Source organism: Penicillium psychrosexuale (assembly GCF_028828465.1).
Source record: "Penicillium psychrosexuale strain IBT 29551 chromosome Unknown utg000002l, whole genome shotgun sequence".
Lineage (NCBI taxonomy): Eukaryota > Fungi > Ascomycota > Eurotiomycetes > Eurotiales > Aspergillaceae > Penicillium > Penicillium psychrosexuale.
Genome location: NW_026643187.1, coordinates 2,820,835 through 2,848,580, shown reverse-complemented (window position 1 = coordinate 2,848,580; position 27,746 = coordinate 2,820,835). Strand labels below are relative to the sequence as shown.

Sequence of the window (27,746 nt, the reverse complement as noted above, 5' to 3'; positions counted from 1 at the left end):
ATACAACTACAACATACTAACTAGCATTCCTTAATATCAACACCGATGTAGTTAATTACGTTTGATCTATTACGTCTTAGCGCTTAGAAAAAGCGTCTAGAAGAGTGCATTGCAAGAATAATCTATCATGTAGGTATAATTTGGGGGGACACAAAATGGAAGAACCCATGTAGTACTCCGTAGTTAAAATAATAATGAAATAATAAGATGTTTAGACAAGCCTTCCCGACGAAACCCCGCAAAGCAAAATAGTCACCGGTGTCCAGGAGAGAAGATCATAAAAAAGGATCATAAATTTGCTGGGACATGTGCAACGGACGTTGAGGCACATGACTTATGGAGGGTCTCGCTGTGGGGTTGCCCGATGTAGGGGGACAAGTTTGACGGCATATCTGCACCCGAAAGTACGGAATACGAATAGTGCTTATAACAGATAAAGACACGGATTTCCAAAATCAATTGAATTGGTTACTTGAGACCAGCTCCAATTTTCGAGTATCCAACTATGTATCCTTGCTCCTGCGAGTGAGGAGGCCCTTCAAAGCATCCGTTTCGCCTTCAAGCTTCGAACATCGAAGTCTCCAGTCATCTCTTTCCTTCCGAACCTTCTCCAACTCTGCTTCAAGTTCCTTCATCCGATCTACACGTCTCTGGCGGCATCTCCGCGCGGCGAGGGTGTTGAGTTTACGCTTTTCCACCCGTGACGAATCAACACGAGTTAGAGTATCATCGCCCTGGGAGGTAGAGGGGCTGGAGAGAGAGGTCGAGACGGGAGCAGTCAACGAAGAGATAGGGGAAGGATGCGAGTGGCCGTCTTTTAAACGTTAGAAACTAGACCCCGCTGACTTGACTGGAGAATATAATCCTACCTTGTGAATTGGCGGAGCAATGCGCAAGAGACGCAGAGATATAGTGTTGGTGCTCGATTGATCCGGAATCCGAAAAAGAGTTGGAAGCAGAGAGACCCCCATACCCGAGATCCATGACGGGGACATCGCCACCGTCATAGTCAGAAAGGTACGGCGTCGGAACATCCACAGATACGAAATTCCAGTCGATATCGGCAAAGGACAGATCGGGTTCTGCCCAGAGTGCCGACTCGTGTGTGAGGGCGTCAGCGGATTGGCAGACTGGCACAGCCGAGGGAAAGCCTTCCAGCGGCGGCGCTAGCGATGAGAAGAGGTCGTTATCACTGTACGGATGAAGATTCGCCCATGGCGAATAATCAGCAGGCCCTTGATGGCGTTCCTGCGTGCCGGTGCAGGGCGGGTTGGAACCAGTGGACGGAGGTCTGGATCGCTGCCGCGGCGCTCGAACAACTGCAGGCGGGCATCGCTGGATTTCTTAGACGGGCCTTTGCAGACCCGTGACGCTCTATATGAGAATGATGAAGAGGGACCCTAGGGTGAATGTGGATAGGGGGCCAACTCTGTAGGAGTCGTGTCCTGAGGAAGAAATTGAAGGACAAGGCCAGGCCATATAAAAGAATCGGAAGACCAAGGGATGAACCGCAGCACCACATGGGTCCACAGTAAGCATCATGTGATTGGTGTTGATCGACTGTGCCTCCACGACTCATTATGACTCATTTTAGCGTCATTCAATTGACTAATCACAGAGAAGAATTGGGATACGCTAATGCACTTTAGGATGTACATACACTTCCAACCTTGGAAGATTGATCAGGGTTACATCTACACATCCAAGCTCGGATTGGACTGCATAAGAAGATCGCCAAAAGACACGCTGACACTATAGGAACCGCCAAGACCTTTAATCTACCATTGAACAGGTGCCATTGACATTCTAGACGGCCATCCTTCTAAGGAAGAGGTCGACAAGCTTCCCATAATAAGCTCAGTGTGACTATGGTAGTAAAGACGACTCATACCACAAGATATCATACCAAGGTAAAGATAGATTATTGCATGATGATCAGCTCTACAGTCTTCAGATATGAATTATTGTGATATCTACCTTCCTGAGACACGCCTCCAACATCCACCTGGAGTTTTCACAGTATGTCGTTGTCTAACCTTGCTCCATTAGATTCCACGTCAATTGCGACAATCAATGCAGCATGCAAATTTTTTGGATTCCTCCATGCAAACCCTCGGTGGTCCCTCAAGATCCAGCCCGATGAGGTGGAGCTGATTTATTTCATCGTCCTGAATTATTCAGAGCAAGGAAAGAGTATCGGAAGCTCTGACATGTCTATTTCCAGCTCTCGAATCCTTGCATCGACCCAATGCCCTTTTCCGAATTGGTGGTTGACCAATGGAGGACAAGCGCGAAAGTCACGGCGAAAGGCAGCGCGAGTCTTTCTCAGAGATGCCAAGCGAATCTTCATGACAGATGCCTTTTATAATTGGAAGAGACAAGTCTTCACAACATCAATACTTGACCTGCCTAACGAGCTGTTGCAGCTCATTGCAGGTCAGTTACCGACAGAGTCTCTCATTAGACTCTGTCAATCGAATCGCCGTCTCTCCAAGGTGATCGGCTTTAAGCTCTGGAGACCACTGGACAGAACTATCAAGGCACTGATATGGAGCTTGAATAACACTCACCCGACAGTTTACGAAAAGGCAGTCGAACAACTTTCGAATATGGCAGGAAGTATGGGTGATAAATTCACGTGGAGATTGTTTCATGTCATTAACACCAACAATATTCATATGCTGGAGTTTATGGCTTCGAAAGGGGGGTTTGGTGGGGAATTATATCGCCAATTCCTCATAGACACGCTGTTTGACAATCTAGAACAGTCAAGGCCCAAACATCTGTCTGTTAAAGAGGTCCTCAAACTAGGGGCTGATCCGAATTGTTCCAGCGATTGGCCCACCCTTCGCGACTTGGATCTTGGGCGTATTCCAATACTTTTGGTTGCTATTTGTGGTTGCCGTGCTTTTTGTGCCGATATTTTGGAGCGTTCGACGAAACATGAGCACGACATATACAAGATTTCAAAGCGGCCCGGAAGCGTCGATAATGTTCGCCTTTTGCTCGAACACGGGGCTGATCCAAATATCCACATATCCGACAAGACATCACCACTTCATGTGACTGTCTCCCTGTGCAATTCCAAGAGAAAGCCAGAAATTGTGACTGAATTGATCAATTATGGTGCCAATGTAAATGCAATTGGTCCCAATGGTAAAACGCCTCTTCATATGGCCGTTGGTCGAAATAATTGTGTCAAGTCCCACTCTCCCTGCGAAGCCACAATCAAGGTCCTCCTTCAAGCTACAGGAATCGACCTCGACCGACGTGACGAGAATGGCCGTACACCCTTGAGCATTGCTGCCGGCCGTAACACAGCCTGCTCTACTTGGTTTGTGGAAAGAATGCTTCAAAATTCCGATGTTGATATCAATTCCCAAGACATTCATGGGAGGACGGTATTATATCATTCGGTAGCGAGCCGAAACAAAAGAGTCACCGAGCTGTTGCTGTCGCAGACTAATATCAACCCGAATCTCAATACTACGAAGTTGCCCTTGTTTTTCGCCGTTTCGCAGCGAATGGAAAGGATGGTCGAGATATTGCTAAGCGAAAAGGCAACCGACCCAAACCGGAAAGACAGCAATGGGCGTCTCGCTTTGACATTGCCAACTACAAGGCATATAATCAAACTTCTTATCAAAGCTGGTGCTCAGCTGGACATTCGAGATAGCACGGGTCTGACTGCACGGGAAACGATTTCGCGGGCGGGCATCAATCTTGAGCAGCTAATGCACCCACGCAAGAGAAAAAGAACAGGAGGAAAAGGGAAAGGGAAAGGGAAAAAAAAGAGTCGACGATATTAGCCAAATTTGTATCCTCTTTTATTGCTATATTAATTTAGGACTCAGAGTTCTTTCTGGTTGGTGCAGGGTTGCTAGAATCGTTTAGGTCTAATTTCTAATTTAATTTCTGGAACTTCATCTGGAGTCTCATTGTATGCGTTAAATCAAGGTCTTTCTGCTCATGACATCCTTATATACCACCCTTCACATCGGGAGACTACCATGTCAAAGTGGACAAATAATTTACTATCAGATTCCAATTGCCATACGGAACATTGACTAGAGACTTTGCTGTGAAGGCGCAACTTTGATTTCAATAGATAAACACCCTTTTACAGAAACACGGAAGCAAAGGAGCAAGCAAAGTAGAATTGATCTTCAACTCATATCGGGCTCGTCTTCCATTTGATATAAATACCCGCAGCCGACATCTGCTGTCGAGCTGTTCTGCCTTCGCTCATTCCAATATCGGCGTTGGCACCGGCTTTAGCGAGCATCCTAATGACATCCGTGTTGCCTACACGAATCGCTTCCAACAAAGCGGTCTGCCCTGTGCTAGTTTGCTTGTTGACGTTGAGTCGCTTAGAGTCCAGCAAATATTCAACCGTCTGTTGTTGATTAAGACGAACAGCAAGAAATAACGGAAATGCATCTGTCGGACCGAGGTTGGGGTCAAGTCTATCCTGCGCCAGGAGTAGACGGATTGTATCATACTCGTTGACGGCGATAGAACGAGAAAATGGTGTTTCCCCGTTTTTGTCTTGGGAATTGATATCGACTTCGTCGGGCATACGAACGACTTTCTTGGCAAATTCCCGACTGACGGTTGCAATACAACTCGCAGCAGCGCCCAAGGGCGTACAGCCATCATTGTCAGGTTCATCAATCTTAACTCTTGGGTCTGCAAGAAGCATATCAAGCAGATATTCATTTTGATGTACATTGAGCCAGCATTCTTCGAATAGCATAAACAAGGGTGTCCGGCCACGGGCGTCTTTTGCATTGGGGTGTGCACCCGCTTTGAGTAAGGCCTGTACAATTTGAGGTTGAAAATGCAGGCATGCTGCATGAAGCATCGAATCCATTGTCGCCAAAGACCCCACAGAATTTGGGTCAACCCCATGGTCAAGCAGCAGCTGCACATCCCGACACGCCTTTTCTTGCTTTGTCCATGAATGGTGCTGGTCCCGTTCCGCCGACGCTGATTTAATAGCATGCCACATCCAAGGATAGCCGTTATGAAAACGATAGTTGGGATCAGCCCCCCACGTCAAACAGTTCTCAGTGGTTCGCCACTCCTTTCTATCCTCTTTGTCCTGAAAGATATGTCGTAGGGTGGTCTGAATGAGTGTTTGTAATTCTAACCCAAGCAAGCCGCCATTAAAAACCAGGAACTGTATCAATCCGACATTTTCGTAGTTCACCATGTCATATAATGGAGTTGTATCCTACGACACTGTCCACGGGACATCAGAGAGTGCTTCGACTGCCTTGATGAATGATTCTTCCATATTTCCTTGTAGGCTTCGTTCAAATGCACGCAAGTCCTGCATACCTCGCCGAGAAAGCCACCCACTCGAGTAGAGATCACGATTTGCTCGGCAAAGATTGGAAAGTTCGCTGTCTGATAGATCACTCACAATAAGCTCCATCAGCTCGACGGGCATGTCAAATATGGATTTCGCTCTAAGAACTGATCTCAAACTCCCATCCAGTAGCGGCGAGGCTAGATCAACCGTTTTTTGAATCGCTTCTGTCACTCGGTGCTCCTCGCGTGCCCATATTCTAGGATAGCGGGTAATATGATTGGCCGTGAGAGTAGACCCCATGTCATATTTCTGCGCAATAAATTCAATCAGAACTCTCTGGTCGGGGTGCGAAAGACCAGTCCATGTTTTATTTGTTTTAAAGAAGCTATCGAGAAGGTGGGCCAAACGGATCGCTTCTGCTGGAAGTTTTGGAAGACTCCTAGCATTTGATTGTGTCATGCTGCCAGAAGATAATATGTCTATCTCTATGCTGTAAGTGGCATGAAGGAAGGACAGATTATGACCCCGAACTCCGAAAAGATAGGAAGGGGTTATGCTAAGGGCTGGCCAGGCCACCGCTGAGTCAGCAAGCGCAGCACGGCCAGGAAACAAAAACCATCAGGCAATTGCTTTGGTGAATTAATAATAAATTAACAGTCAAAATTCCACCAGAATCCCTATATAAAAGGGATCGTCATCAAGCTGAATTCTCTCAGGTCTACCCTATTGCGGGCCCGACTGACAACCCTGCGGGTCCAATCGTTGACTCAAATCCGTGCCCCTCCTCGATTTTCTCTTCTTCCACTCCCAACCCCTCCACGAACATACACCATGGCGACGGCAGCAGCTCCTGAGACATCTCTCCTCTCCCTTCTCTATCGGTCGTACCCCGCCGTAATCTCTTCCGAATCGACCGAGCCTGACTACCTCCACGCCTCCGCCAAGATCTTCCCTCAGGTCACCTTGAATGAGGAAGAGGAAGCTGACATCAGGCAATGGCTCCACACCGTCTCCGGCCTGAAGACTTCTCTCGCCAATGACCAAAAGGATGTGACCGCTGAAATCCTCGACCAGCTGAATATTCACCTCACCACCCGTACCACCCTCCTCGGTGCGAAGCCCTCGGTGGCCGACATTGCCATCTATGCTCTTCTAGCCCCCGTCGTTGAGAAATGGACACCTGAACAGCGCACCGGAGAAAAGGGCTACCACCACATTGTGCGTCACGTCGACTTCGTGCAGAACGGCCGCCTATTCTCGCTCAAGATCCCCGATGAGGAGAAGATCGCCATCGACGTGAACGACGTCAAGTTCGTGCCCAAGCCCGTCGACCCCAAGGAGGAGAAAGAGCGCAAGAAGCGAGAGAAGGCTAGCGCCCAGAACCCAGACGCCAACAACGAGTCCAAGCCCCTCGTCGTCGGCCAAGGCAAGGCCGAGCAAGCCGCCAAAGCTCAGGTCGGCGCCGACGGTGCCCCCGTGAAGACCAACAAGAAGGAAAAAAAGGAGAAGAAAGAGAAGGCACCCAAGCCCGCTCCTGCCCCCGCTGCGCCACCAGCCCCATCACTGATTGACCTGCGCGTCGGGCACATCCTGCGTGCGATCAACCACCCGAACGCGGACTCGCTGTACGTGTCCACGGTCGACTGCGGTGACGCCCCAGGAAGCGAGAACACGTCTCTCGATGAGGAGACCGGCAAGACCGTGCGGACCGTGTGCTCCGGACTGAACGGACTGGTCCCGCTTGAGGAGATGCAGGGCCGTAAGATCGTTGCTGTGTGCAACCTGAAGCCTGTGACCATGCGCGGTGTCAAGTCTTGCGCGATGGTTCTCGCTGCGTCTCCGCGTGTTGCGGAGGGTGAGGACTCGCACGCCGGTCCTGTCGAGCTCGTTAACCCGCCTGCTGATGCTCCTGCCGGTGATCGGATTAGCTTTGAGGGCTGGAATGATGGCCAGCCTGAGAAGCAGCTTAACCCGAAGAAGAAGGTCTGGGAGACTTTCCAGCCGGGTTTCACTACCACAGCGGACCGTGAGGTTGTCTTTGATAGCAGTGCTGTTCCCGCTGTCCATGGACAGGAGGGCAAGCCTGCTCTTGGAAAGCTGGTTGCTGCTTCCGGTGGTATTTGTACTGTTAAGAGCTTGGCCAATGCTACTGTGCGGTAAGGGGTGTGAAGTGTTCGGTATATCTGAAAATAAAACTAAACGCATACCCATGAGAATATGAAGAAATCAAAATTTCCAATTTCCGTATTATTATTGTGCGTCTAAATGGGATTTCTTCCTCTCTGCATCGCTGCCAACACATGAAAAGATGGAAATATGGGTTTTTGTACATTGTCACAACTTGAGGAGCGGATAAATCTCGGATTTTCTTCTGCTTAAGCAGGCGCTGCGAATCCCAAAGAAGGTCCGCGTTTGTCAAAGACCACGAACAAAGCCTTCAAGAACACATCGCCATAGATCGCCATGGTTGAGCTCCCGCTCGATTGAAGGCCGCCATAGCACACTGTCGAAAAAAGGTTAGCCCAGAACTCATACTTCAAATAAGCTTGAACGGACAGAAAAGAAAACTCACCTGTTTCTCCAGTAGTCGTGTTGGTTCCAACCTCGGACCAATTCATGAACGATCCAGGAACGGTAACCAAATAACCAGACCCGATCGCAACGGATAGGGTGGGCAAGCTCGAGGTGCAGGGGAAGATATACCCATTGGCATTATTGGCGTATAATCCGCCATCGACTTGCTTATAATACGCTTCCGCAACCTCAGGGCTAACCATCATAAGCGAGGTTCCAGTGTCTGCAATGGCCTGGGGTGCTTTGGCGATCGTGTGCAAGGGGCCTTCTCCTATGGCGTACTGTGCCGAGTCGAACTGCCAGAATCCGTTGGATGAATCCACGCTGACATTGGCCATGACGCCTTGGTACTTTGTCGGATCGACGGTTCCGAATTCATACTCACCGACACCGTTGCTGAGCAGTCGAACGGTGAAGACCGGCTCGTCGAGGTTGGGAGCGACATTGTCGAAGAATGTGTTCTGACGCTGTGGCAGAACGGTGTTGATTGAAGAAAAGCCAAGACCGACGAGTCCGTTAGACTTGGTGTCATCGGCGAATGTTTGCGAAATTTCCGTCGGAAGGCCGAATGCTTGCCCGGCAACTTTGACACCGCCAATCGAAACAACATCCTTGCCTACTCCACCATTGGCATAGGATGAATCGCCGTACTGGATATTGAATGTGCTGTTGGCGAGCTCTTCAAAGGTGGTGGATTTGCTCGGTTCGTACACTGTTCGGCCGTTTCGCAGTGACTTTGGAAGTCTCGAGTTCAACACCCACCTATATCACAATTGGTTAGCTCGGAATATTCCTTTTGTGAACTGGAACATAGAAACATGTTGCTCTCCAATAAACACAAAACTTACATATCAGCAGAGCCACTGTCAAAATTCATGTCGAGGGTTTGACCTCCAATATTGACCGGCGAGACAAATTCCACATCTCCATCAACAGAAGTGGCATCCACGGTGCCCGTCTGTTCAGGATCTGCTACATCTTCCTTTGCAACTTTCACAGAGGTGGTATCCGTGGTTTCAAAAGGCTGGAAGTCGCTCACGTCCACCCCGTTGAGGGTTGTTGCATCAATTCCGAACTTGCGGTATGCTTTGCGCAGTGCCGCGGGTCCGTTGGGAACATAATCACCGCGCTTGACTCTCTGCACCTTGAAGGACCGGCCTTGAAGGTGATTCGGAGGAGCCACGGGCATGGAAAGAGCATTGAAGCTCAACGAAAAGACGACAGCGAGAAAAAGAATGAATTGCATCTTGCTCAAAGCCCCAATATGGGGGGTGGAAATGGAAAGAAAAAGGAGTGATTAGATCAGGGCCAGCCTGAAGACTTGATATTAAAGAATGCAATGGACAAGAAACACAAGGATAAAAAAACAGACAAGACAAGAGGGTGAACTTTCAGCAGATCTGTACGAGCAGGCTCGTTCTGAATGAATGGAAAGACAATGCCAATGTCTCAAAATGAACGTCAGCAGGCAGTAGTCCTGACTTGAATACCTGCGGCCAAGAATGGAAAAGAAAGAAAAGAATACAATATAATGTAGACAATGCGGACAATGAAGAGAAGAGAGGAAAACAAAGAGACCGGAAACAAAAATAAGAACAATATCAACAAGACAAAGTGAAACTTCATAGGAGGAAACCACCCTAAAGGCAAGAACGACCCGAAATGAGCACGTATCTTGTAGTGCAAGCGTTTGCTTCTGAGCGCTTGGCATTTCGAAACCAACCTATCGGAGGCAAGCGCTGCACTGCAGAGCCCTTAGCACAAGCTGGGCATGCTTCACAGTAGACGCCATCAGTCCAAGACTAGAAAGACGTATACTCCGTGGGCCCGGGGATGTGTCAGGTCTAGGTAAGGGGCTCGGGGGTAGCGCCGGATAGGATAGTACGGAGTCGCAGATGATATCTATATACGGAGTACCCTACTAGCTCCGTAACAGATAAGTGGGGAGGGCTGTCCTGGGCGCGTGGGTTTGATACTACTTCCAACATAGGTACTGAGCACTAAGATGGAAATGGAAGGCCAAGAAGTGGCAGAGGAAATAAAGGCCTGTTGGTGGGATACCGTTGGTTGATCCTGAAACAAGGGCCAGCGGGTAGGGACCCAATCATGGGATGTACGCCGTACTTAAAACACTGGAGATTTCCCATTGTGACATGTTAAGTGTGGCTTGCTTTTTTATTTGTAGCTTTGCTTCTCTGGTGGCATGCGTTGGCATTAGAACAATGGTATCTTTGCCTCATATTGATCTTGGGGCGATCAAATGTTGAGTGTGTCCAATGTTAATTAGAGATCTGATCATAACTTTGGGTAATTAGTTTTATAGTTTAAGGGACGCAAGCCTTGTAAATATACTCCGTAGGGATTTCTTTAAAGCGAGGCATTTGTCCACCATATATATACATATTCTTACATATTTTCCAAGCACCACTTGATATATTATGCATAGAAGTTTTGATCGGATCTGTGAAGAAAAGGAAAAGGAAAAGGAAAAGGAAATGTAGAACCACACCCCTGGCCTTGGAATACCGTCTCTGAACCAAGACTATTAATGAGTGACAGACTTGTGCGGTGAGATGGCTGTGTTTGGTGTTGGAATGGCTCGGAGTAGAAGGCTTGGAGACGCATCTACATGTCCAGCAGCTAAGAAATCAAGTACAATCTACAACGCCCCAGTCTAGCCAGACTCTCAAGACGATACTTGATAGTATGCAAAAATCAACGTCAATGTCATAACTCTCCGGGAGTTCCCAAAAAGGGCAATAAAAGAAATATAGAGCTAATGGAAGAGATGAAAGAAGAGTAAAAATGAAAGCATTTTAAGTGCATAACGGTCTAGACTCGCACACCGCGAGAGACCCCCAAGGATATCGATTTCAAACAGAAACAACTCCGCATCCAATGGTTTCGCTACCAGACCCAACCGACCACATACCAGTGGCAAGGAAGCGTTATTCACCAATCCCCAAATTCCATGTACAGAGAAACAATCCGTAAAAGATGAGAAAAGTAGAAGGTAACAAAGCAATAAAAAGCAACCCAAGATATTCAACAGTGCCCAAGCAATGCAGACGTGTATCGTTTCCGCCTCTAGATCCTTGAATATGATATCCATTCCCGCCCCGATAAAAACAAACCCAAACAAAGAGATCGTAGAAAGAAAATAAAAGTGCTACAGCGTAGGTGTATATCTGGCAAAGTCGTTTGCACGCAAAACCCTCCCAAAAAAGGTAAAATCAACTCCAAAGTCATGAACATGCAACGTCAAGTAGCAATGTCACTGCACGTGTTCTGTACATCATCGGTGGCCCGACCGGAAGAAAAGAAACATAGGCCGAAGAAAGTATTCGTCCCTCCCTGAGAGACGAAAGAGGTATCGTAGGAAAAGGATGCAAGGTATGGAATCGCAGGCGCCGTCGCTCGCAACAAGCTAAGAGTATCGCAAAGGATGTAGAATATGAGGCGAAGGTGGTCGTAATCGGCGAAGAGGAGAGTGTATGTACAGGTCGGTTTTTTTGTTTTGAATTTTGATGATTTTTTTTGTCGCCGTATTCGTGGAACAGATATTTTTCCAGGTTGTGTGTCGTGTCGAATGCAATAGACGTATCGAACAAGAATGCAAGTGGAGGAAAAAAAAGAAACATTATGACCTGCGATTAAGGGACCCCGATGATGCAGAACAGCTTAAACAACGGACGTGCAATGGACGAATGGAGATGTAGGGTGCCAGCCTACGACTTTGGCAAATGGCACCCTTACCATCGACGCTGAGCAGTCTGCATCATCGCGGACGAGATCGATGAAGGTGGGCTCGACAGGGTCATTCCGGTTGAGGGGTTGATAATCGGGATGACCTTGCGGGTCCGGTTCGCAGGCTGCTGCTGGTAGTTGACATGATTAGGGTTGCCGGCAACACCAGGGTGAACGTATGAGTTGGTTTGAGCGGGGGACAATGAGATGGACGGGGTCACCTGCTGCACCGGTTGGATTTGGTGCTGCAGAGGCGAGGTGTCCGGTGAGCCGCTGGAGAGAGAAGAACGATCGGATGCGGAGTGGATGGAGTGTAGCTATAAATCAAGCATGTTAACAAAACTGCCCCTAATGGTCGATCCAAATTAAGATCTGTGACGATCTTCAAGGGGGTGACGAATATAAGGGGGTTGAAAATTCGCCAATCACAACATACATCATCCTCGGTTAGGAGGCCTGGACAAAACTCGAGGTCGTCATCCAGATCAAAGGATCGACCAGCTTCGAATCTTGCACGGAAGGCTGTCACAGCCGGAGCTTCCGCCAATTCCCGCATACTCTTGACTCCTCGGAACTGACGCTGAGGATTTTGCGAGGCCATCTTTGGGGCACGACGAGAGCGCCCATGGTGGGTATTTGACGCAGACTGCATATGAGCACCATGGTGAGGGTGTTGCTGGTGTTGCTGGTGTTGGTTGTAGAAGTAGGCAGACATTGTATTGAGAAGCCGGCACTCGAAAGTGAGAAGATTGAAGATAAGAAGAAAGTTACAAAAAGAAAAATATAGAAAATATAGGAAAGATCGATGAGATTGAACGAGGAAAGGAGGATTAATGAGAATGAGAAGTGTGTGGGAAGAGGCGAAGGGAAAAAGAGGGGAGGGGTGTGCTATGGGGGGGATGGTATGGTTACGGTCATTACCATTACTATTCAAGGGAGTGGACTGCGTATGTGATGTGGACAATGTGGATAATTACCGTTCGGTATTGTCAGGGCGGAAAAGGCACTTACATCGACGCACCAACCAGATCGAAGCGCTAGCCAGAGTGGCAATAGCCCCTGGACCAATGAGAGCCCGCAGATCCTCCCCAAGTGGAGCCTCCAACGGCCCACCAAAATACTGAAAAAGAAAAACGTGACGTCGACAATTGGGACCTTACCCGATTAGGAAGATCTCTTAGTGACGCCACTACGTTGTGTACATACCAAGGGCATCTGGAGACCTCTAGCATTGCCCTACTCCGTACGACAATGATGATTGTTGCTTTTATCTAGATCCGACATTTGCCGAAACCGCCAAACTGCCGACCTGGACAAAATACAGATGATGTATCATCGAATATGCAGTGAAGCTGTCCGGAAAAGTAAATTCCCCATCCCCCGTTCAAGGTTCCTCAACCCGGTGGTTGGGGAAGCTGAAATTTTTCTCAGCCCTTCGGGTCCCCTTAGCTGCAGGCTGTGCAGGGCAGGACTTAACCTTCCCAGGCACATTCCCCCTCCATTCCCCCTATAGGGTGTCCGAATCGGCAGTGGCTGCTGATCTTGCTTTGGATCGGCTCCCCGTACAAATTCCCCAATCCTTCAACACGCAGCGCAAAGACCCAAAAAACCTTGTTGGTCTTGAGACACACCCATAGAACCAGCTGCAGACAAACCCGCCTATTATTGGCAGAGGACCTTGAGATCTTACCTTATCAGCTCACATCCTTTCCAAATCGGGGTTCATCAATGCGGAATCCGGACTAGGGCAGAGGCTTAAGGCGCCTTCTCTTGTTTTCTTTCGGGTACCATTGCCTATCCGTGACTCACTACATATTCATGCGACCGAATCAAAATCAACTGTGAGTTTCCACTATTCAACGTGTGGTATATTTTAGGTCTGGGAGCTATTTCCGTATTCATTTATCTACGTTGTATGTATTTTCGTCCTTTGTCCCTCATTGGGATATGCCCACTCTCTCGGCGCCTACTGGGACGTAACCCTGTGACATGATGTGCCGACCTTTCATCTTCCACCAGTGATAACTTCAATTCGATTACACGGCGCCGAAAAGAATCTTTACTAGAGACAACGTACCACCGTAAGCTGGCTCTCCAGTTCTCGGTTTCACCGCCCTTTTGGCTATTGGAACAGGATCTCATGAGGTGTAGGATAGATCACATATTGTACCCCGTAAACGTTGCCCCGAAGCTTGAACCATGCAGCTGATCTATCCAGCGTCTATGCAGGGTGCATGATTTGGTGTCTGTGTGAGATCGTGGGGTCCGAATGCATGAAATATGTAATTCGGTGAGGGACTAGTTATTCCTGCGAGCTGATCCCCATATACACTGCGCAAGGGACTTGCAAACACGATCTTCAACTATTCTAGTGCCTTGGTTGGATTTTAAATATGTGATATCTATTGCATCGTGGCGAATGTTTCTGTGCTCCGAGTCGGAAGGTGGTTTCAGACTCTGGGTGGTACTGAAATAGATTTGCGGAGTCGATGCCATCCTGACAGAATGACAGCATGGCAGCAAGACAAACATCTTATTTTGATTAAGTTTATCTCTTGAGAAATTCTTCCATGCAGCCCTAGAGACTTTCGGAGTCGTGCTGTTGATAAGATGTATGTCTTAGGTTGTCAGGTCACAATGCTACACCTAACTAACTAGTTAAGTGTGTAGTTAGCATTTCTATACTCATTTAATCTCTTTACTCAGAGTGTAATAAAACGATATTTGGAATGCAGGTATTCAAAGGGCCTCATTCTTGGCTTGAGGGCTCAACTTGTCTCAATCGTCGAATTACCGCTTCCTTTGCCCAGAAGACCTCAAATCCAACCTTGAATCCAGTACGGAGTTAGAGCCATGCCTATGTGATATGCCATTTCGCCGTACCAGAATCAATCATCGAACGGTATCATGGTGATTTATGGCTGCCATGAAGCTATCCATGGTGCGCGAGGATGGCACGACATCCCCACCTGCGAGTATAAACCCGCCCTCCATTTCCTCTTCTTCACCTCTTTCTCTTCTTCACTGTACAGCCTATTTAATAATTCTTAAATCAAAGCCCATATCTTGGGTTTCAATTGGCACTGGTAGCTTCGATGAGACGGAATCCCCGTCTGCTCGAACTATGCAATCCGATGGACCTCGGTGGTATCATCGTCGTTTGAATACTTTTATAGTAGACACATTAGATCCAATTAAGCCTCTGATTGTTTCTTGTTCAACCACTTCCTTGCATTCCCCCAGTTCTCTCTCATACAAGCTTTCTGTTGGAATACCATCGCGTCGAAATCCTTGGAAACGTCTCATGATTGCCTAAAAAGAAAGCGGGTTGCTTTTACCAGTCATATGCTGCTAGGTAGATAGAGATGAAAAATGAAAAATGTCCACGAAAGGGAAAAAACCCCGTCAAAACTAGATTAGGAATATTGAGATACCGGTATATAAAGGTTTTGTAAAGTACAGGATGCGGTACACGATCATTTGTCCAAGTTCTTGCTCTTCACCATCCGCCCAAGCAATTCTTTGCAGTTCTTCTCGCTATATTGCTCCCACACCTCATACAAGGAGACCAGCTCTTGTGTACACTCGATGACAGCTTTAATATCGACTTCGCCTTCTGCAAGCCAGCTGACAAGCTTCTGAATTTTAGGAGGAGGACCGGATCCAGTCTTATCTGACAAAGCGGCCAGCATCTGCATGCCGCCTCCATCTCTCATAGAGCCTGCCAAAGCCGATTGCCCGGTTCCAGGGTAGTTGGATGAATGGGTGGGCTTGAATACGACAGCGACGATGATTGCCATGATAGCAATGACATGAGGTGGGTGTAAAAGGGGTAAATCTGTCAGATAATGATCGTTGATAACCGACCAGGCGAGAGCGACTTCATCCGAGGTGAGTGATAGTTCGGTTTGAAGTTCGGACAAAGTCCGATAAGGATGATGTACGATGAGTTGCGAGCTCAATTCCGATATTAAGGCAAACTCGCATTCTCCGAGCTTTGCCACATCCGGGGTAATAAATTCTGTACATAGTGAGCATATGATCTGTTTTTATGGCTTTATATACGGATGCATACCTGGCCACAGACCGCGCGCTTCGCCGACCACAAAGCGGATATGCTGTGGACATTCTTCCATCTTGCAGGCAAGATAGAAGGCTGTGGTGAGTACAAGGTATGGACTTGTCTGTCGAATCTCATTCTTGGCATAGAATCTCTTCAGATACACCTGTGCTGTCGCAATGGCCTGCTGTCTGGTGGACATGCGTTTGCCGAGCTTGATAAGCTCTTATGAGTTGAATTAGCCCGACATTCATTTAAAACAATGACCATATTAACAAAACTTACGTTGGTTAAAGTAGATATTTAATAGTCGCTGATCCGGCAGCGGGAACTGCGAATGGGCAACTTTATCCTTCTCCCGTAATCCTTCACGGATATCTGCTAACTTCTCCCTGGAGAATAGCCAGTGCCGACGCTGGGATGATGCCCAGTAGTTGGCTGCCATATTGCAAGTTCAATGTTTGATAGTGCAACGCTCGTAAATTGGAAGCCGTCACGACATGGTCCGAAGTCCAGCTGACCCAGGTCACGTATTAAAGTGAGATGAGATGATGCAGAGCCAATAGAAAAGAAATAGAGAAAAACAAAGCAACAACATCAGAATCTCATCTCATATGAGGTCAGGTTGCAATCCCAAAAAGGGATAGTAGGGCTTGGCCCTGGTCCCGTGCAAGATAATCCGATGGCGTCAAAGCCGGTCAAATCGCCGGGCGTCTATTAATCACCTGGGCATTTACCCGTCCATGTTCACCTCCAGGGCTGGGCATACCTTTTACCTCACGTCATACTTTTATGTTCCCCTCGATCTTCTTCCCCTCAACTTCTAGGGGTCTTGGGTTCTCGAAAGACTTCTTATAACGAAGTATCAAAGAAAATAATGGTTGCTCGGTAACAATTTTTTTTTATCATGGCATCCGGAGAGTCAAAAGATGAACGCGACAAACGAGTCGCCAAACTCTGGGAAACCTTGGACACTCGACGAGAGGGCCATATCGACCTGAATGGGTTAAAGAAGGGGTTAAAGAAAATTGATCATCGTGAGTTTGACCTGGTTTCTTGCTATATATCTGCGCGCTTGTCTAATCTCTTTCTAGCTCTAAAAAATGCAGACGATATGGTACTCAGGGTCGCGCGGGAGGTGGATACGAATGGTGATGGACGTATCGACCAAGCCGGTAAGCTCACGAGAACCACCTAGGGATCACTCGGCGAAGGGGTGCCCTAGCCAAGATTTGGTCCAATCCTAATCACCACCAGAATTCCGAGCATTCATCAACCGCACCGAGGACGGACTATGGCAGATGTTCCAGAGCATTGATCGAAATAAAAACGGAGAAATCGACAAGATGGAATTGCGGAATGCCTTTTCACGTTCCGGGGTCACAGTCTCGAGCGCCAAGTTGGACCGGTTTTTCGCGGAAGTCGATAAGAACCATGACGGCGTGATCTCTTACACTGAGTGGAGGTATACGCATCCTCACTCTGGTCAATGAAGGCTGAAAATCCTAGGCTAACAAATTTACCCTTCTCTTTTTTTTAGGGATTTCCTTCTATTCCTCCCTCTCCAATCCCCGACCGACCTACGCGCAGTCCTTTCATACTATACGGCCACGGGCAATCTAAACCCGGAAGGAGATGTCAACATCAATGACCTGCAGGGTTTAGGTACAAATCATCCGTTTCTTTCATCTTGTATTCCGGCCATCCAACACGTTTTGTACAACTTTTTGTCCCTCCCCGCCTTGGCCCCCTTCCTTCCTTCAGCACATGCACAAACCAGCCATATCTCAAAACCGGAACCCGTTCTCGAGCATGAATTTGTCTCGCTAGACGCCGACTTGGATTTGGAATGGTTGCCTCTTCCCCAGACTACCGCCATGCGGATGTCTTTCCGATATCATGGACGGAAGTTGACCGAAAATACCCCTCAATTAGGCTACTTCCTTGCAGGTGGAATAGCGGGTGCCGTGTCAAGGACGGCCACCGCCCCCCTCGATCGTCTCAAAATTTATCTCATTGCGCAGACTAGCGTCAAATCAACGGTTCAGGCGGCGAAGGACGGATCCCTGTTGACTGCGGTGGGGAACGATCCCAGAACATTGTTCGGCGCTCTCAAGGAACTATGGCGGGCTGGAGGAATACGGAGTTTGTTCGCAGGTTTGTCATATTGTCTACCTGGACTCGAAGTGGCAGCGACTAACTATAAGTAGGCAATGGCTTGAACGTGGTAAAGGTTATGCCGGAGTCTGCGATCAAGTTTGGTGCCTATGAGGTTTGTAATCTTGCTATTCGATTTCGCCTACACAACTAGACGAATACTGACCAGAGAACAGTCTGCGAAACGAGCATTTGCACAACTCGAAGGACACAATGATCCCAAGCGACTTCGTCCCACTTCACAGTTCATGTCGGGTGGCTTTGGTGGAATGGTTGCCCAGTAGGTCTTGCGCGTTATTTATGAAAGGCAAGTCGGTTCTGATTGTGACTAGATGTTTTGTTTACCCCCTCGATACCCTAAAATTGTGAGTACATCGACCAAAGTGAGTTGTGAGAGCATTGTGGCTCATAGTTATCAATAGTCGCATGCAATGCGAAACTGTGAAAGATGGCCCGAAAGGCAATCAACTCATCGCAGCTACCGCAAGAAAGGTATGGAACACGAATGGCTTGGCTGGCTTCTTCCGAGGACTACCGCTTGGCCTTGTGGGGATGTTCCCCTACGCCGCAATCGATCTATCGACATTTGAATATCTCAAACGAGCACTCATAGCTAAAAAGGCTCGTGACTGTGGCTGTCATGAGGATGACGTTCCCCTCGGCAACTTCGCGACAGGTGCAATTGGTGCTATGAGTGGAGGATTCAGCGCCTCGATTGTCTACCCACTCAATGTTCTCCGCACTCGACTTCAAACTCAGGGCACGATTTTGCATCCGCCTACATACACAGGGATTGGTGAAGTCCTAAGCGTCACACTCAAAGCAGAGGGACCCCGTGGTCTTTACAAAGGTCTCACACCTAATCTTCTCAAAGTGGCACCGGCCATGTCAATCAGCTACGTGGTCTACGAGAACGCGAAACGCATTCTCGGCCTACGATGATCTGCCAGCCCAAACAAGCCCTCACTTCCTCTTCCTCCTTGCATATCCCCGTGGACATCACCTAGCCATTTGCGTGGATTCTCGATCTTCGCATTCATTCCGGTGCCTTCGGATTGATATTTGCTATTTACTGGCTTGAAATTTAGAAGCGTTGTCCCAATATACCCACAACACAAGCCATTGAAAGGCATGGCACACCCACCCCCTGGCTCATGGGTGCATCTGAAATGCATCCCATTCTCATTCTTGATCTCTTTGCCATATCAACGATCATCGATCACGATATTTGACTTTTTTCTGCATATATCAACAAGGTTTCATTGTAACTTTTATTACTTTCTATTGCTTATGTTGCGCTCACTTGAGACAACTGTACTTTTGACCAAACTTTGATACAGGGGCATTGGGAAACTCACCATCAACCACATCAGCATGGCAAGGCGTCGATATAATACCACGGGACTTTTAGATTCCCCATTTTGTTTACTATTACAAGGAAATCTGCACGTTTGGACAAATACATACTTTGAGATAACACTCTGATTGCTCTTAGATTGTTCAGTTCGCGAGTCGCAAACGGGCATAATCGCTGAAGCACCCTTTCCGAGGCCAAACCCTTATTCAGCCGCCTGCACAGCCCTAACCTCCTCATCCTGAGGAAGGATATCCGGCACAGGCCCCAGAGGTGTGATAGCAAATTGATTAATCTGCTTGTGACTTTTAGTATAATGGAACTTGATATGCTCAAAGTCCGTCGTATCCCGGAAAGCAGGGATCTCCCAATACAGCTTGCGCACCCAGCGGTGAATAGCGGGGAATCCGGAGCGGATATCACGCAAATTGCACTTGAAATGCTGCACGTAGACTGGGTCGAACCGAACGATGGTGGTGTAGAGTCTGATATCAGCCTCGGTGATCTTGTCGCCGAAGAAATACGGCTTCGAGGCTGCTTGCTGCTTAGCGAGGTGATCTTCGACCTTGTCTAGCGAGGAGAAGAGTGTTGTTACGGCTTTCTCGTATGCTTCTTGCGTGGTCGCGAAACCAGATTTGTAAACGCCATTATTGATGTCGTTGTAGATCCAGTCGTTGGAGGCTTCGATCTCGGCTTGTAGAGCCTTGGGGAAGAGGTCGATTTTCTTGTATTCCTCTGGGAGAAGATCGTCGAATTCATGGTAAAGCATGCGGATGATTTCGGAGCTCTGGTTTTGTAAGAATATGGAATTGGAAATGTCTTCTTTTGGGAAGATTGTTTCATACCTCGTTGCTTACGATCAGCTTGGTCTTCTTGTCGAAGAGAACTGGGACGGTGAACCGGCCCGAGTAGTCTGGATCATTGGAGAAGTAGACTTGTCGGATATGGGTGAAGTCTGGGTGTAGAGGATCGGGAATAGTGTTCTCCCCGGGCAGTTTCTCATCGGGAGTAGCAAATCGCCAACCTAAGATATGAGTTAGAACAATGCTATTTCCCCACAACTCATGAGATAAATTTGACCTTCTGCCCCAAGATGCCAATGCACCGAAGAGAAGGAGATGATGTCCTCGAGGCCCTTGAGCTTCCGGGTAATTAAAGTCCGGTGAGCTAGTAGATAATTAGTTACCGATCGAGTGGCAAGTCAATTGGAAGTTCTTTCATACCCCAAGGACAGGCATAAGAGACATAAAGATGGTACCGGCCCTTCTCTGGAGGGAATTGGGCTCCAGCCTCCCTAGAGATCCAGTTCCGAAAGATGGATTGCTGACGCTTGAACTCGCCCGACTTGTCGCCGGGTTTCACCCAATCGGTGATTTTCATGGAATTTACGGTCTTAAAATATAAGTTAGCGTAGTCAAGAGAGCTATTGTGGCCGTGTTTTGTGTTTCTTACAGCCATATTGCGGGAGTAGATGATTGGTACTGTGGGGAACACAAAGCTCTGGTGAACTGTACGAAGAGGCCCTGCGCGTAGAATACACTTCAATGGTTGGGATCTCAGAAGAGTAAAGAACATAAGCGGCAGACACAGTGGAATTCACTCTTATATATAGAAAGAACACAAATGTCGTCTTCGCGGGGTCATGACGTCCCCGGGCATGACCAAATGCTGAGTCAGATTTGCTTATCGGAAGATTGATCAGCTTTGACAAAGCGATCTGGATGGTCTTGGCACAGCCTTGAGCGATTTGATATTGATTTGTACACAGGTGGCTTACACTGGTCATTCTACACATATTTGTACTCATATAGAGTTTGTGGAGAGTGGAATAGTCATGAAATCTACCTACTGTACTAGCAATATGCAGCCAACCGGCTTTTCGTAGATTCTAATCGCCTTATTTTGTGAGCTTGACCATCACGTAGGGAACCTCGACATCCTCTTCTGTCTGGTCCTCGGCGGTCACCTCGAAGATTATATTCTTCTGATGCTCGGGGACTGGCTTCTTGCTGACGTGCTCCACAAGCTTGCTCATACTGCAAGGTACAATGTCAGTAATCTAACTCACGCATGGGGCTAGCTATAGAAGAGAAGATACTCACGGTAGAGGAAGGCGATCCTTGACCTTCGATGGGGGATAGAAGCTTGCATACAACAAGCTGACTCCAGAGCTGACCATGGTGATGTCCAAACCCTTCTCGGCGAAGAAGTCGAGGAACTCCTGAAGCTGGATGTCTTCCACCTCGAATCGGTCCCAGAGCTTGTCAATTGTGACCTCGCCTTGCTTGCCTTGATACTTGCCCTTTTCGCTACCAATCGGCTCACTGAAGCTAAAGAACGGAAGGGCCAAATTAACAAAGCCGTTCTTGTACTGCTCGATGTCGTCCTTGCCGTCAACAATCTTGTACAGTTCGAGGCCAATAAGACCGGTGGCTAGGGCAGTAGTTGTGGCAATCGCCGGGATGATCTTTCCAGCGATAAATTTGGTCTTGTGTCGGTCGGCCTGAGGAATCTCGTAGTTGTCTGCACGGAGGTTGCTAGCCGCAGTGATGAAGTCGATGTGGTGATTGGTGTCATCATCCTTCTCAAACTCAACCGGCTGCAAGCGGAAACCAGCAAGAGACTTGGGCGAGGGAAGCGATGCGACCAATTTCTGAATTTCCTCCTCGTCATTGGACAAACCAGCTGGCTGCGCATTCGGATCAGGGTCGTTTTCATTGGCCTGAATCTTGACATTCGAGCTGGGAGTGAACTCGGGAACAATCATGTCATCAACTACCCTGCGGTAATAGTCCTTGTCCGCACCGGGGTTCTTGATGCCGTAGTTGAACGCATGGAGGTTAGCACCGGCAATAACAAATCCAAGATGAGTTGGATTAGTGCTGTCGAACTTCAAGGGTGTAGGGGCGCGCTTAGGTCCAGACCAGAATAGTTGACCGGATGATGTCTTGGAATCTCGGGGGAAGTTGTAGAGAAGCTGCTGGATCGCGTTATTGTACTGCGCTTCAAATTGTTGGCGAGCCCACACAATACAATCATCGAAAGTTAGAGGTTTTTCAGTGACCAAGAAGTCACGCAGGTGCTCCAAGGTTTGCTTCTCATTACCCGCTTGCTTGAGGGTCTGCTGAATGTAGTCGGGTTGAGAGAGGTACATGTTGACTGATTCAGGTGGACCAACGAAGTAGGTTTGGAAGACATCCCGTGCCCATGCAATGGTGTGCTCAATGCGGTTCGGGAAGCTCTTCAGAGTACACATAGGGAATGACTTCTCCGGGGGATCCTGAGAGCTAGAGTAGGACTCCGTGATGAAAGGAAGAACGACCTGAGTGTTACACTTGGTGCCCAGGGTACCACTCTCCAGCAATGGCTTGCGGAAGAAGACACAGCGGCGATCAACATATGTCCGTGCATCGACGTTGTCTAAAGCGTTTGTCACACCATCAAGGCCGTTCCAGAAATCCTCATTGAATACATGTTCAGTGTCGGCACCGACGCGATCACGAAGAGTGACAATCTTATCTTTCAATTCTCGGTTCATTGCTTGAGCGGCCGCAGACGCGCATTCACTCTTGAGTCTGCCGACGTCCTTGGGACGGAAGAGGAATTGCCGGTTAAGATTGCTCTTCTCAATCTGGTCCATGTCGGTGACGTAAAGCTTTCCTTTCGGACCCGTACCCAGACCCATCATAGCCCAATTCTTCAGCGTCTCACAACCGATAGCACCAGAACCGACCAAAAATTCGGTGACATTGGCAAGTTTGTCTTGGTATTCCTTGCCAAACACCGCAATTTGCCCATCGTAGCGGGTACCAAGAGGCTTGCAGCTCTCTTCAGATCGAGTGACTGATGAGGGCAAAGACTCCAAAGAGTCGAAGTACAACCACTGATGAATAGGACTGAACTTGCCGGAGACAGCCTTCAGAACTTCCTGGGCGGCGATACCACCGAAGAAAGCTGCCAACGGGTTCAGGTCACCGCGGGCCTGGTAGCTCAGCTCCTTTATTATCTTCTCATCCAGTTCGACTTTTTCCTCACCAGTAGCAGCAAGATCGTTAGCGATCTTCAGAACCTCCTGGGCGTCGCTATCATTGTGGGGATGAGGTAATTGGCCATCATGAGTCTCCGCAAACTTATGAAGAGCCTGGATACCAATGTGCAATTGTTGTGGCCGGTCAAACTTGGCATAGTCGGACATGAGAAGATCGGGCTTTTTAAGTTGATCCTCTAGTGGCTGGAAATCAATGAACTTAGGCATCTTGACCTGAGCGAATAGACCACCACCCTCGTAGGATCCTAGACCAGACACGTCACCAATGGTGAAAGTATAGGGACCTTTCACAGTAACTTTGCGAGGATCACTGTTGTTTAAGCCATCCATGCCCTTGACTTCAGTGAAAGTGACAAAGTCACCATCCTCGAGTCCATGCCTTGTCTCATCGAGCGCCGAAACCAACCCTTCTTCGTTGATAGCCGCCACAATTCCACCAGCAGGCTCTTCACCGGTGGGATCACCCACAGTGAAGTTCTTTCCAAAGTCATTGAAGATATAACCAAAGAGACCGAATGTGTCTGTAATTGTAAGGTAGATGTTGTTCTTGTGGCAGAAGTCAGCAATCACCAGTTGCTCCTTCAAAGGCGTCTGTGTGAGCACCACTGCCTGGTAGTGCTTTAGTCGTTCGAGATCGCCCACGAGGCTCTGGCCCTCATGGACTGTAACGGGAACGTAGGAGTTCAACTCGGCGACTCTCGGGGCGGTAACTTCAGCACGGGGCTTGCCGACGTCCTCTGGCTGAAGGAAAAACTGCGAAGAAAGATCCGAGATAGCGACTGCTGCGGGGTCGTATAGGGTGAGGGATTTGACACCGGCGAGGGCGATGTTCTTGGCTATGGAGACAATCAGACGTCGGGATGAAATCAAGGCTTGATTAATAGTTGAATCACATACCGATTTCAACGCCCAAGCCCTTGAGACCTACAATCAGAACATTGGAAGATCCCATGCGCTTCATGGCTTCGTGACCAAGAACGTATCTCTAAGGTGTCAGCACATACTCGGGATTTGTATGTCATAAGAGGGATGCGGGGGGCTTACAGCTGTCGACTATACAATGATTCGTCGATCTCCCCATGCTTGATAGCTTCGATGGTTTCTTGGGGGTTCTCGACCTGCATCTTAATGTCCTTTGGTAAAATATATATTAGTGGCAATCTTATCTCTAAGATCAAGACTAATCATACCGTCATGGTTCTTTTCTCTGGCCGAGCTCCGACGACGTCGTGTTCAGAGGCTCTGCGCTTTCCGGGCTTAGCCGCGTCTCGAACAGGAATGTTTGTAGGAATGATGAAAGTCAGGAGGTGAAAGCCTTGCGATAGAGCAAGTCTTTCAATAGTGATGATAAATCAAGTTGCAACGCCTAGCGTACCAGGTACCTAGCTCAACGAGCACGTGGAAGAGTAGCAAAATCCGAGGGCAATCGACGGACGATAGAGGATTATGGAAGAAAAGAGAAAATGGAACACTGTGTAAGGTAGGAGGTGCGAATAAGTAAAGGACAAGTCAGTAAAGAGTATGAGAGAGATCGAGAGAGGGACCGACGTAAGAGGGGCCGACAGCTAAGAGATGACTAACGGGCGGTGAGACGACGATTTGGCCTTTAGCCCCGCGATTCTTCCATGGGAGCTATTGTTCTCGAGTCACAGAGTGTCTTGTTGAGAGTTGGAAGCTGTGATATCTACATAATATTGGGGTCGACTCTGGAGAATGAAAACCACCTCTATCTTCTCCGATTGGTTCTGAAGCCTACTATTTCATACGTCACGTTTGACGCGCCTCGGCATCAACGCGAAGCTTGGCGTCGTCAAACGCCTTATCATATGTGTCGCTTTGAATTCGTGGGGCGCGGTCTATTATACTGGCAGCGTAAGAACGGTCCAACGGAGAGAAGACATTTCCCTAGGTGAGTTATCTGCATATACGCCTGTGATGAGCTCGTGATTGATATGGATCCGATAGGGAACTCTCGTCAGAATGCTCCATGAGATCCTACTCTCCCTCTCCGGCCAGCCATCCCCCCTCTTCCGTACACAAAAGAAGGAAAATTCTGTCGCTCAAGATGACTTTCCCCTTCTTTCACCTCCGGAGAAAGCTCTCCTCGCCTCCGTTGCCCATCTAAGCCGACTCCACGCGCAGCTGCGGAAATATGCCTCCGATATATCCTCTGCGAGTCCGTCAGTTATATGCCGCTCAGTCTCCACAGCTGTTATTGGAACGCATCTAGATGAATTCCAGAAGAAGATCCTGGAGGTTGAGAGGGCAATCCTTGCCGAGGACAGCGGATATGTCGGAGGGTATGGTATTGTCCCATTGTCGACTATCGTGGGAGAGTTTGCACCATGGACGCGGCGCATGGAGTGGCTCTGGGCTGTTATCCGGTTCATTCAACCAGAAAGGAAAAACACCGAACCTTTGCATGGCTCCACGGGGGCAGCGCTCATAGATCACCTGCGGACCGAAGCTCAAACAGGATATCTCGATATCAAGGACATGGCCCTGCAATTGGCGACAACGGCTGAGACAGCATGGATGAAACAGCTTTCGATGTGGTTACTTTATGGGAATCTTCCTATCTACGGGAAGGAGGACTTTTTCATCCAAGAGGATACCGAAAAGGAGAATGACGAGGCACAATTCAACATAAACGTCCGTTTGCTCCCAAATTTTGTCACGGCACAAACAGCAGGCTCAATACTATTCATTGGTAAATCTCTCAATCATATTCGGGCGAAACGGAAAACTTCAATAGCGGGGACCTCTACTGCGCCGGTTACGTTATATCGGGAGCACATCGAGCAACTTGCAGGCCTGAAATCACCAATTTCGCCTTCAAAACTGACTACCGCCGTTGACTCCATTCGCCTTTCCCTTTCTCAATCAACCTTATCGAAATTGTTGCCCCTCCCAAAAATTCTAGAAATTCTTACTTTGCTTCACAATTTCCTTTTACTAGGACGAGGGGAGTTTGCGGTAGCTCTTGTAGCACATGCAGATTCCCGCATTGAGGAAAGCCGACGCCGAGGCCAATCAGCGACCCGTCCTTTGGGAAAACCTGACGTCCTTTCCGTCAAAGAAGGTGATGTCACAGCTGCTCTAGCTGAAGCATGGGCAGAGCTTTTCTCGCTACAAAAGGAGGAGGACCCGGCCGACGAAGAACTTGAACTTGCCCGGGACCTTCTTTCTCTGTCCATTAGTGGCCGCAAAAGTGGCCGACCGATGACGCCTGCCCAAACTCCCAACTTATTATCCAAAATCTCAAAGGTCTCATTTGAAGATCTGCTCTTCCCCACGCCGACAACCCTCACTTCACATATCCGAGCTCCTCTAGACCTGTTTATCTCGAGCTCTGATATTGTCATATATTCTAAGATTCATTCTTATCTCCTGGGAATACGGCGGGCTCAAATCCGGCTTGGGGATCTTTGGAAACGAACTCCGTTGCGGCGAAACTACCCTACGCCATGGGGACCACCCAGAAGCAACAGTATATTTGGCCAAGCAAGGCTAAAGGCAAGAAGAGATAGAGATAATGCCCGTGTTCGCCAAATGCGTCATATCTGGGCCACAGGAAGTGCATGTCTATTTATGCTTTCCGAGATCGGTGGCTTTTTCCAAGGAGATGTTGTCAATGAGTCGTGGCAGCACCTTCGCCAATGGATTGAAGGAAGCTCTTCATCTACAGCATCAGCCCCTGGGTCCCGACCTGGAACCGCATCCTCTTCTAAATCGCATCATAGTTCCAAGACAGTGTCTCCTAACCAGATTCCTATCAGAGACTTCCCCGAGTCTGGCCAACAGACCATGGGACGGCACGATCCCGAGGCTCTCACAGTTGCACACCGGCGGCACTTGTCATCGCTTGTCCAGTCCCTCTTTTTGACTGAACTACCCTTCACAAACACCATGAGAGGACTACTCACAAATATCGACCGCTTCGTCGCCCTTGTGATCCGGTTGGAAACCATCCAACGCAACATGGATCTAGAAACAGATGAAGGCGTGGAAGACGCGTTGGTGGATTATGCCCACGAAGAACGCGAGGTATGGGAAGAGCTACGTACCACTCGAAACGATGTCGAGACGGGTATTAAGAATCTCGTTGGGACCCTGCGGGACATTGACGATAGTCGCTCGGGAGAAGGCAAAGGACCCGTGGAACTAGCAACGAACTTCGGTCATATGTGGCCTGGTTCCCGCCACGTTGATGACAGCACGAGCCCCGGGTTCAGTCATTACGTGCCCCATAAAGCAGCGGGGGTAGATCGTCTGCTCATGAAACTAGATTTCGGCAGCCTTCGCAGCGGCTTCGGACACGAGACGAATGTGGGTTTCGCGGGTATGCTATAATGTTCCGAAGCGGCCCATGAACCCTAACAGGTCTTTTTTTTGTGCTTCGTTTACGAGTACCTTCCTAGCGAGGAATTGGCGTTTTTTCCCAAGGGAATCGGGTGATTGGGACGGTTGATGGGAGTCTGGACATTGC

General features: G+C 48.5%; 13 protein-coding genes across 13 annotated transcripts; 4 read left to right on the top strand and 9 right to left on the bottom strand.

Annotated features, from left to right (window-relative positions):
* Nucleotides 1–503: 503 nt before the first annotated feature.
* Nucleotides 504–1,542, bottom strand: N7518_002258 (bZIP transcription factor JlbA/IDI-4; the record flags this gene model as incomplete). The annotated part of the gene is made up of 3 exons (XM_057183186.1): nucleotides 504–814; nucleotides 870–1,335; nucleotides 1,510–1,542. 3 exons carry the CDS (start codon nucleotides 1,540–1,542, stop codon nucleotides 504–506), a joined length of 810 nt encoding a protein of 269 aa, XP_057044636.1.
* Nucleotides 1,543–2,021: 479 nt separating this feature from the next.
* N7518_002257 (uncharacterized protein) lies at nucleotides 2,022–3,809 on the top strand (the record flags this gene model as incomplete). The annotated part of the gene is made up of 1 exon (XM_057183185.1): nucleotides 2,022–3,809. The coding sequence occupies one exon, from the start codon at nucleotides 2,022–2,024 to the stop codon at nucleotides 3,807–3,809; it is 1,788 nt and encodes a 595-aa protein (XP_057044635.1).
* Nucleotides 3,810–4,171: 362 nt separating this feature from the next.
* On the bottom strand, nucleotides 4,172–5,215 carry N7518_002256 (ankyrin repeat domain-containing protein; the record flags this gene model as incomplete). Its single annotated transcript, XM_057183184.1, has 1 exon — nucleotides 4,172–5,215. The coding sequence occupies one exon, from the start codon at nucleotides 5,213–5,215 to the stop codon at nucleotides 4,172–4,174; it is 1,044 nt and encodes a 347-aa protein (XP_057044634.1).
* A 21-nt stretch (nucleotides 5,216–5,236) lies between these two features.
* Nucleotides 5,237–5,776, bottom strand: N7518_002255 (uncharacterized protein; the record flags this gene model as incomplete). The annotated part of the gene is made up of 1 exon (XM_057183183.1): nucleotides 5,237–5,776. One exon carries the CDS (start codon nucleotides 5,774–5,776, stop codon nucleotides 5,237–5,239), a length of 540 nt encoding a protein of 179 aa, XP_057044633.1.
* Nucleotides 5,777–6,148: 372 nt separating this feature from the next.
* On the top strand, nucleotides 6,149–7,477 carry N7518_002254 (putative cofactor for methionyl- and glutamyl-tRNA synthetases; the record flags this gene model as incomplete). The annotated part of the gene is made up of 1 exon (XM_057183182.1): nucleotides 6,149–7,477. The coding sequence occupies one exon, from the start codon at nucleotides 6,149–6,151 to the stop codon at nucleotides 7,475–7,477; it is 1,329 nt and encodes a 442-aa protein (XP_057044632.1).
* Nucleotides 7,478–7,692: 215 nt separating this feature from the next.
* Nucleotides 7,693–9,137, bottom strand: N7518_002253 (pepsin-like aspartic protease; the record flags this gene model as incomplete). The annotated part of the gene is made up of 3 exons (XM_057183181.1): nucleotides 7,693–7,820; nucleotides 7,890–8,653; nucleotides 8,740–9,137. The coding sequence occupies 3 exons, from the start codon at nucleotides 9,135–9,137 to the stop codon at nucleotides 7,693–7,695; spliced, it is 1,290 nt and encodes a 429-aa protein (XP_057044631.1).
* A 2,506-nt stretch (nucleotides 9,138–11,643) lies between these two features.
* On the bottom strand, nucleotides 11,644–12,353 carry N7518_002252 (DUF4452 domain-containing protein; the record flags this gene model as incomplete). Its single annotated transcript, XM_057183180.1, has 2 exons — nucleotides 11,644–11,955; nucleotides 12,075–12,353. 2 exons carry the CDS (start codon nucleotides 12,351–12,353, stop codon nucleotides 11,644–11,646), a joined length of 591 nt encoding a protein of 196 aa, XP_057044630.1.
* Nucleotides 12,354–15,114: 2,761 nt separating this feature from the next.
* ssn8 (cyclin-dependent protein serine/threonine kinase regulator SSN8) lies at nucleotides 15,115–16,143 on the bottom strand (the record flags this gene model as incomplete). The annotated part of the gene is made up of 3 exons (XM_057183179.1): nucleotides 15,115–15,659; nucleotides 15,714–15,923; nucleotides 15,984–16,143. 3 exons carry the CDS (start codon nucleotides 16,141–16,143, stop codon nucleotides 15,115–15,117), a joined length of 915 nt encoding a protein of 304 aa, XP_057044629.1.
* A 462-nt stretch (nucleotides 16,144–16,605) lies between these two features.
* On the top strand, nucleotides 16,606–18,797 carry N7518_002250 (calcium-binding mitochondrial carrier protein; the record flags this gene model as incomplete). Its single annotated transcript, XM_057183178.1, has 8 exons — nucleotides 16,606–16,735; nucleotides 16,793–16,873; nucleotides 16,956–17,163; nucleotides 17,239–17,855; nucleotides 17,909–17,970; nucleotides 18,032–18,135; nucleotides 18,188–18,220; nucleotides 18,278–18,797. 8 exons carry the CDS (start codon nucleotides 16,606–16,608, stop codon nucleotides 18,795–18,797), a joined length of 1,755 nt encoding a protein of 584 aa, XP_057044628.1.
* A 617-nt stretch (nucleotides 18,798–19,414) lies between these two features.
* On the bottom strand, nucleotides 19,415–20,784 carry N7518_002249 (glutathione S-transferase family protein; the record flags this gene model as incomplete). Its single annotated transcript, XM_057183177.1, has 5 exons — nucleotides 19,415–19,996; nucleotides 20,055–20,233; nucleotides 20,290–20,376; nucleotides 20,433–20,601; nucleotides 20,662–20,784. 5 exons carry the CDS (start codon nucleotides 20,782–20,784, stop codon nucleotides 19,415–19,417), a joined length of 1,140 nt encoding a protein of 379 aa, XP_057044627.1.
* Nucleotides 20,785–21,106: 322 nt separating this feature from the next.
* ubaA (E1 ubiquitin-activating protein ubaA) lies at nucleotides 21,107–24,453 on the bottom strand (the record flags this gene model as incomplete). Its single annotated transcript, XM_057183176.1, has 5 exons — nucleotides 21,107–21,245; nucleotides 21,312–24,093; nucleotides 24,155–24,240; nucleotides 24,302–24,390; nucleotides 24,448–24,453. 5 exons carry the CDS (start codon nucleotides 24,451–24,453, stop codon nucleotides 21,107–21,109), a joined length of 3,102 nt encoding a protein of 1,033 aa, XP_057044626.1.
* A 139-nt stretch (nucleotides 24,454–24,592) lies between these two features.
* N7518_002247 (uncharacterized protein) lies at nucleotides 24,593–25,162 on the bottom strand (the record flags this gene model as incomplete). The annotated part of the gene is given in 4 exon segments (XM_057183175.1): nucleotides 24,593–24,728; nucleotides 24,839–24,889; nucleotides 24,908–25,009; nucleotides 25,029–25,162. Coding segments are annotated over 4 exon segments (423 nt in total), but the record flags the coding sequence as incomplete, so codon positions are not given.
* Nucleotides 25,163–25,237: 75 nt separating this feature from the next.
* Nucleotides 25,238–27,610, top strand: N7518_002246 (uncharacterized protein; the record flags this gene model as incomplete). Its single annotated transcript, XM_057183174.1, has 1 exon — nucleotides 25,238–27,610. One exon carries the CDS (start codon nucleotides 25,238–25,240, stop codon nucleotides 27,608–27,610), a length of 2,373 nt encoding a protein of 790 aa, XP_057044624.1.
* Nucleotides 27,611–27,746: the final 136 nt, after the last annotated feature.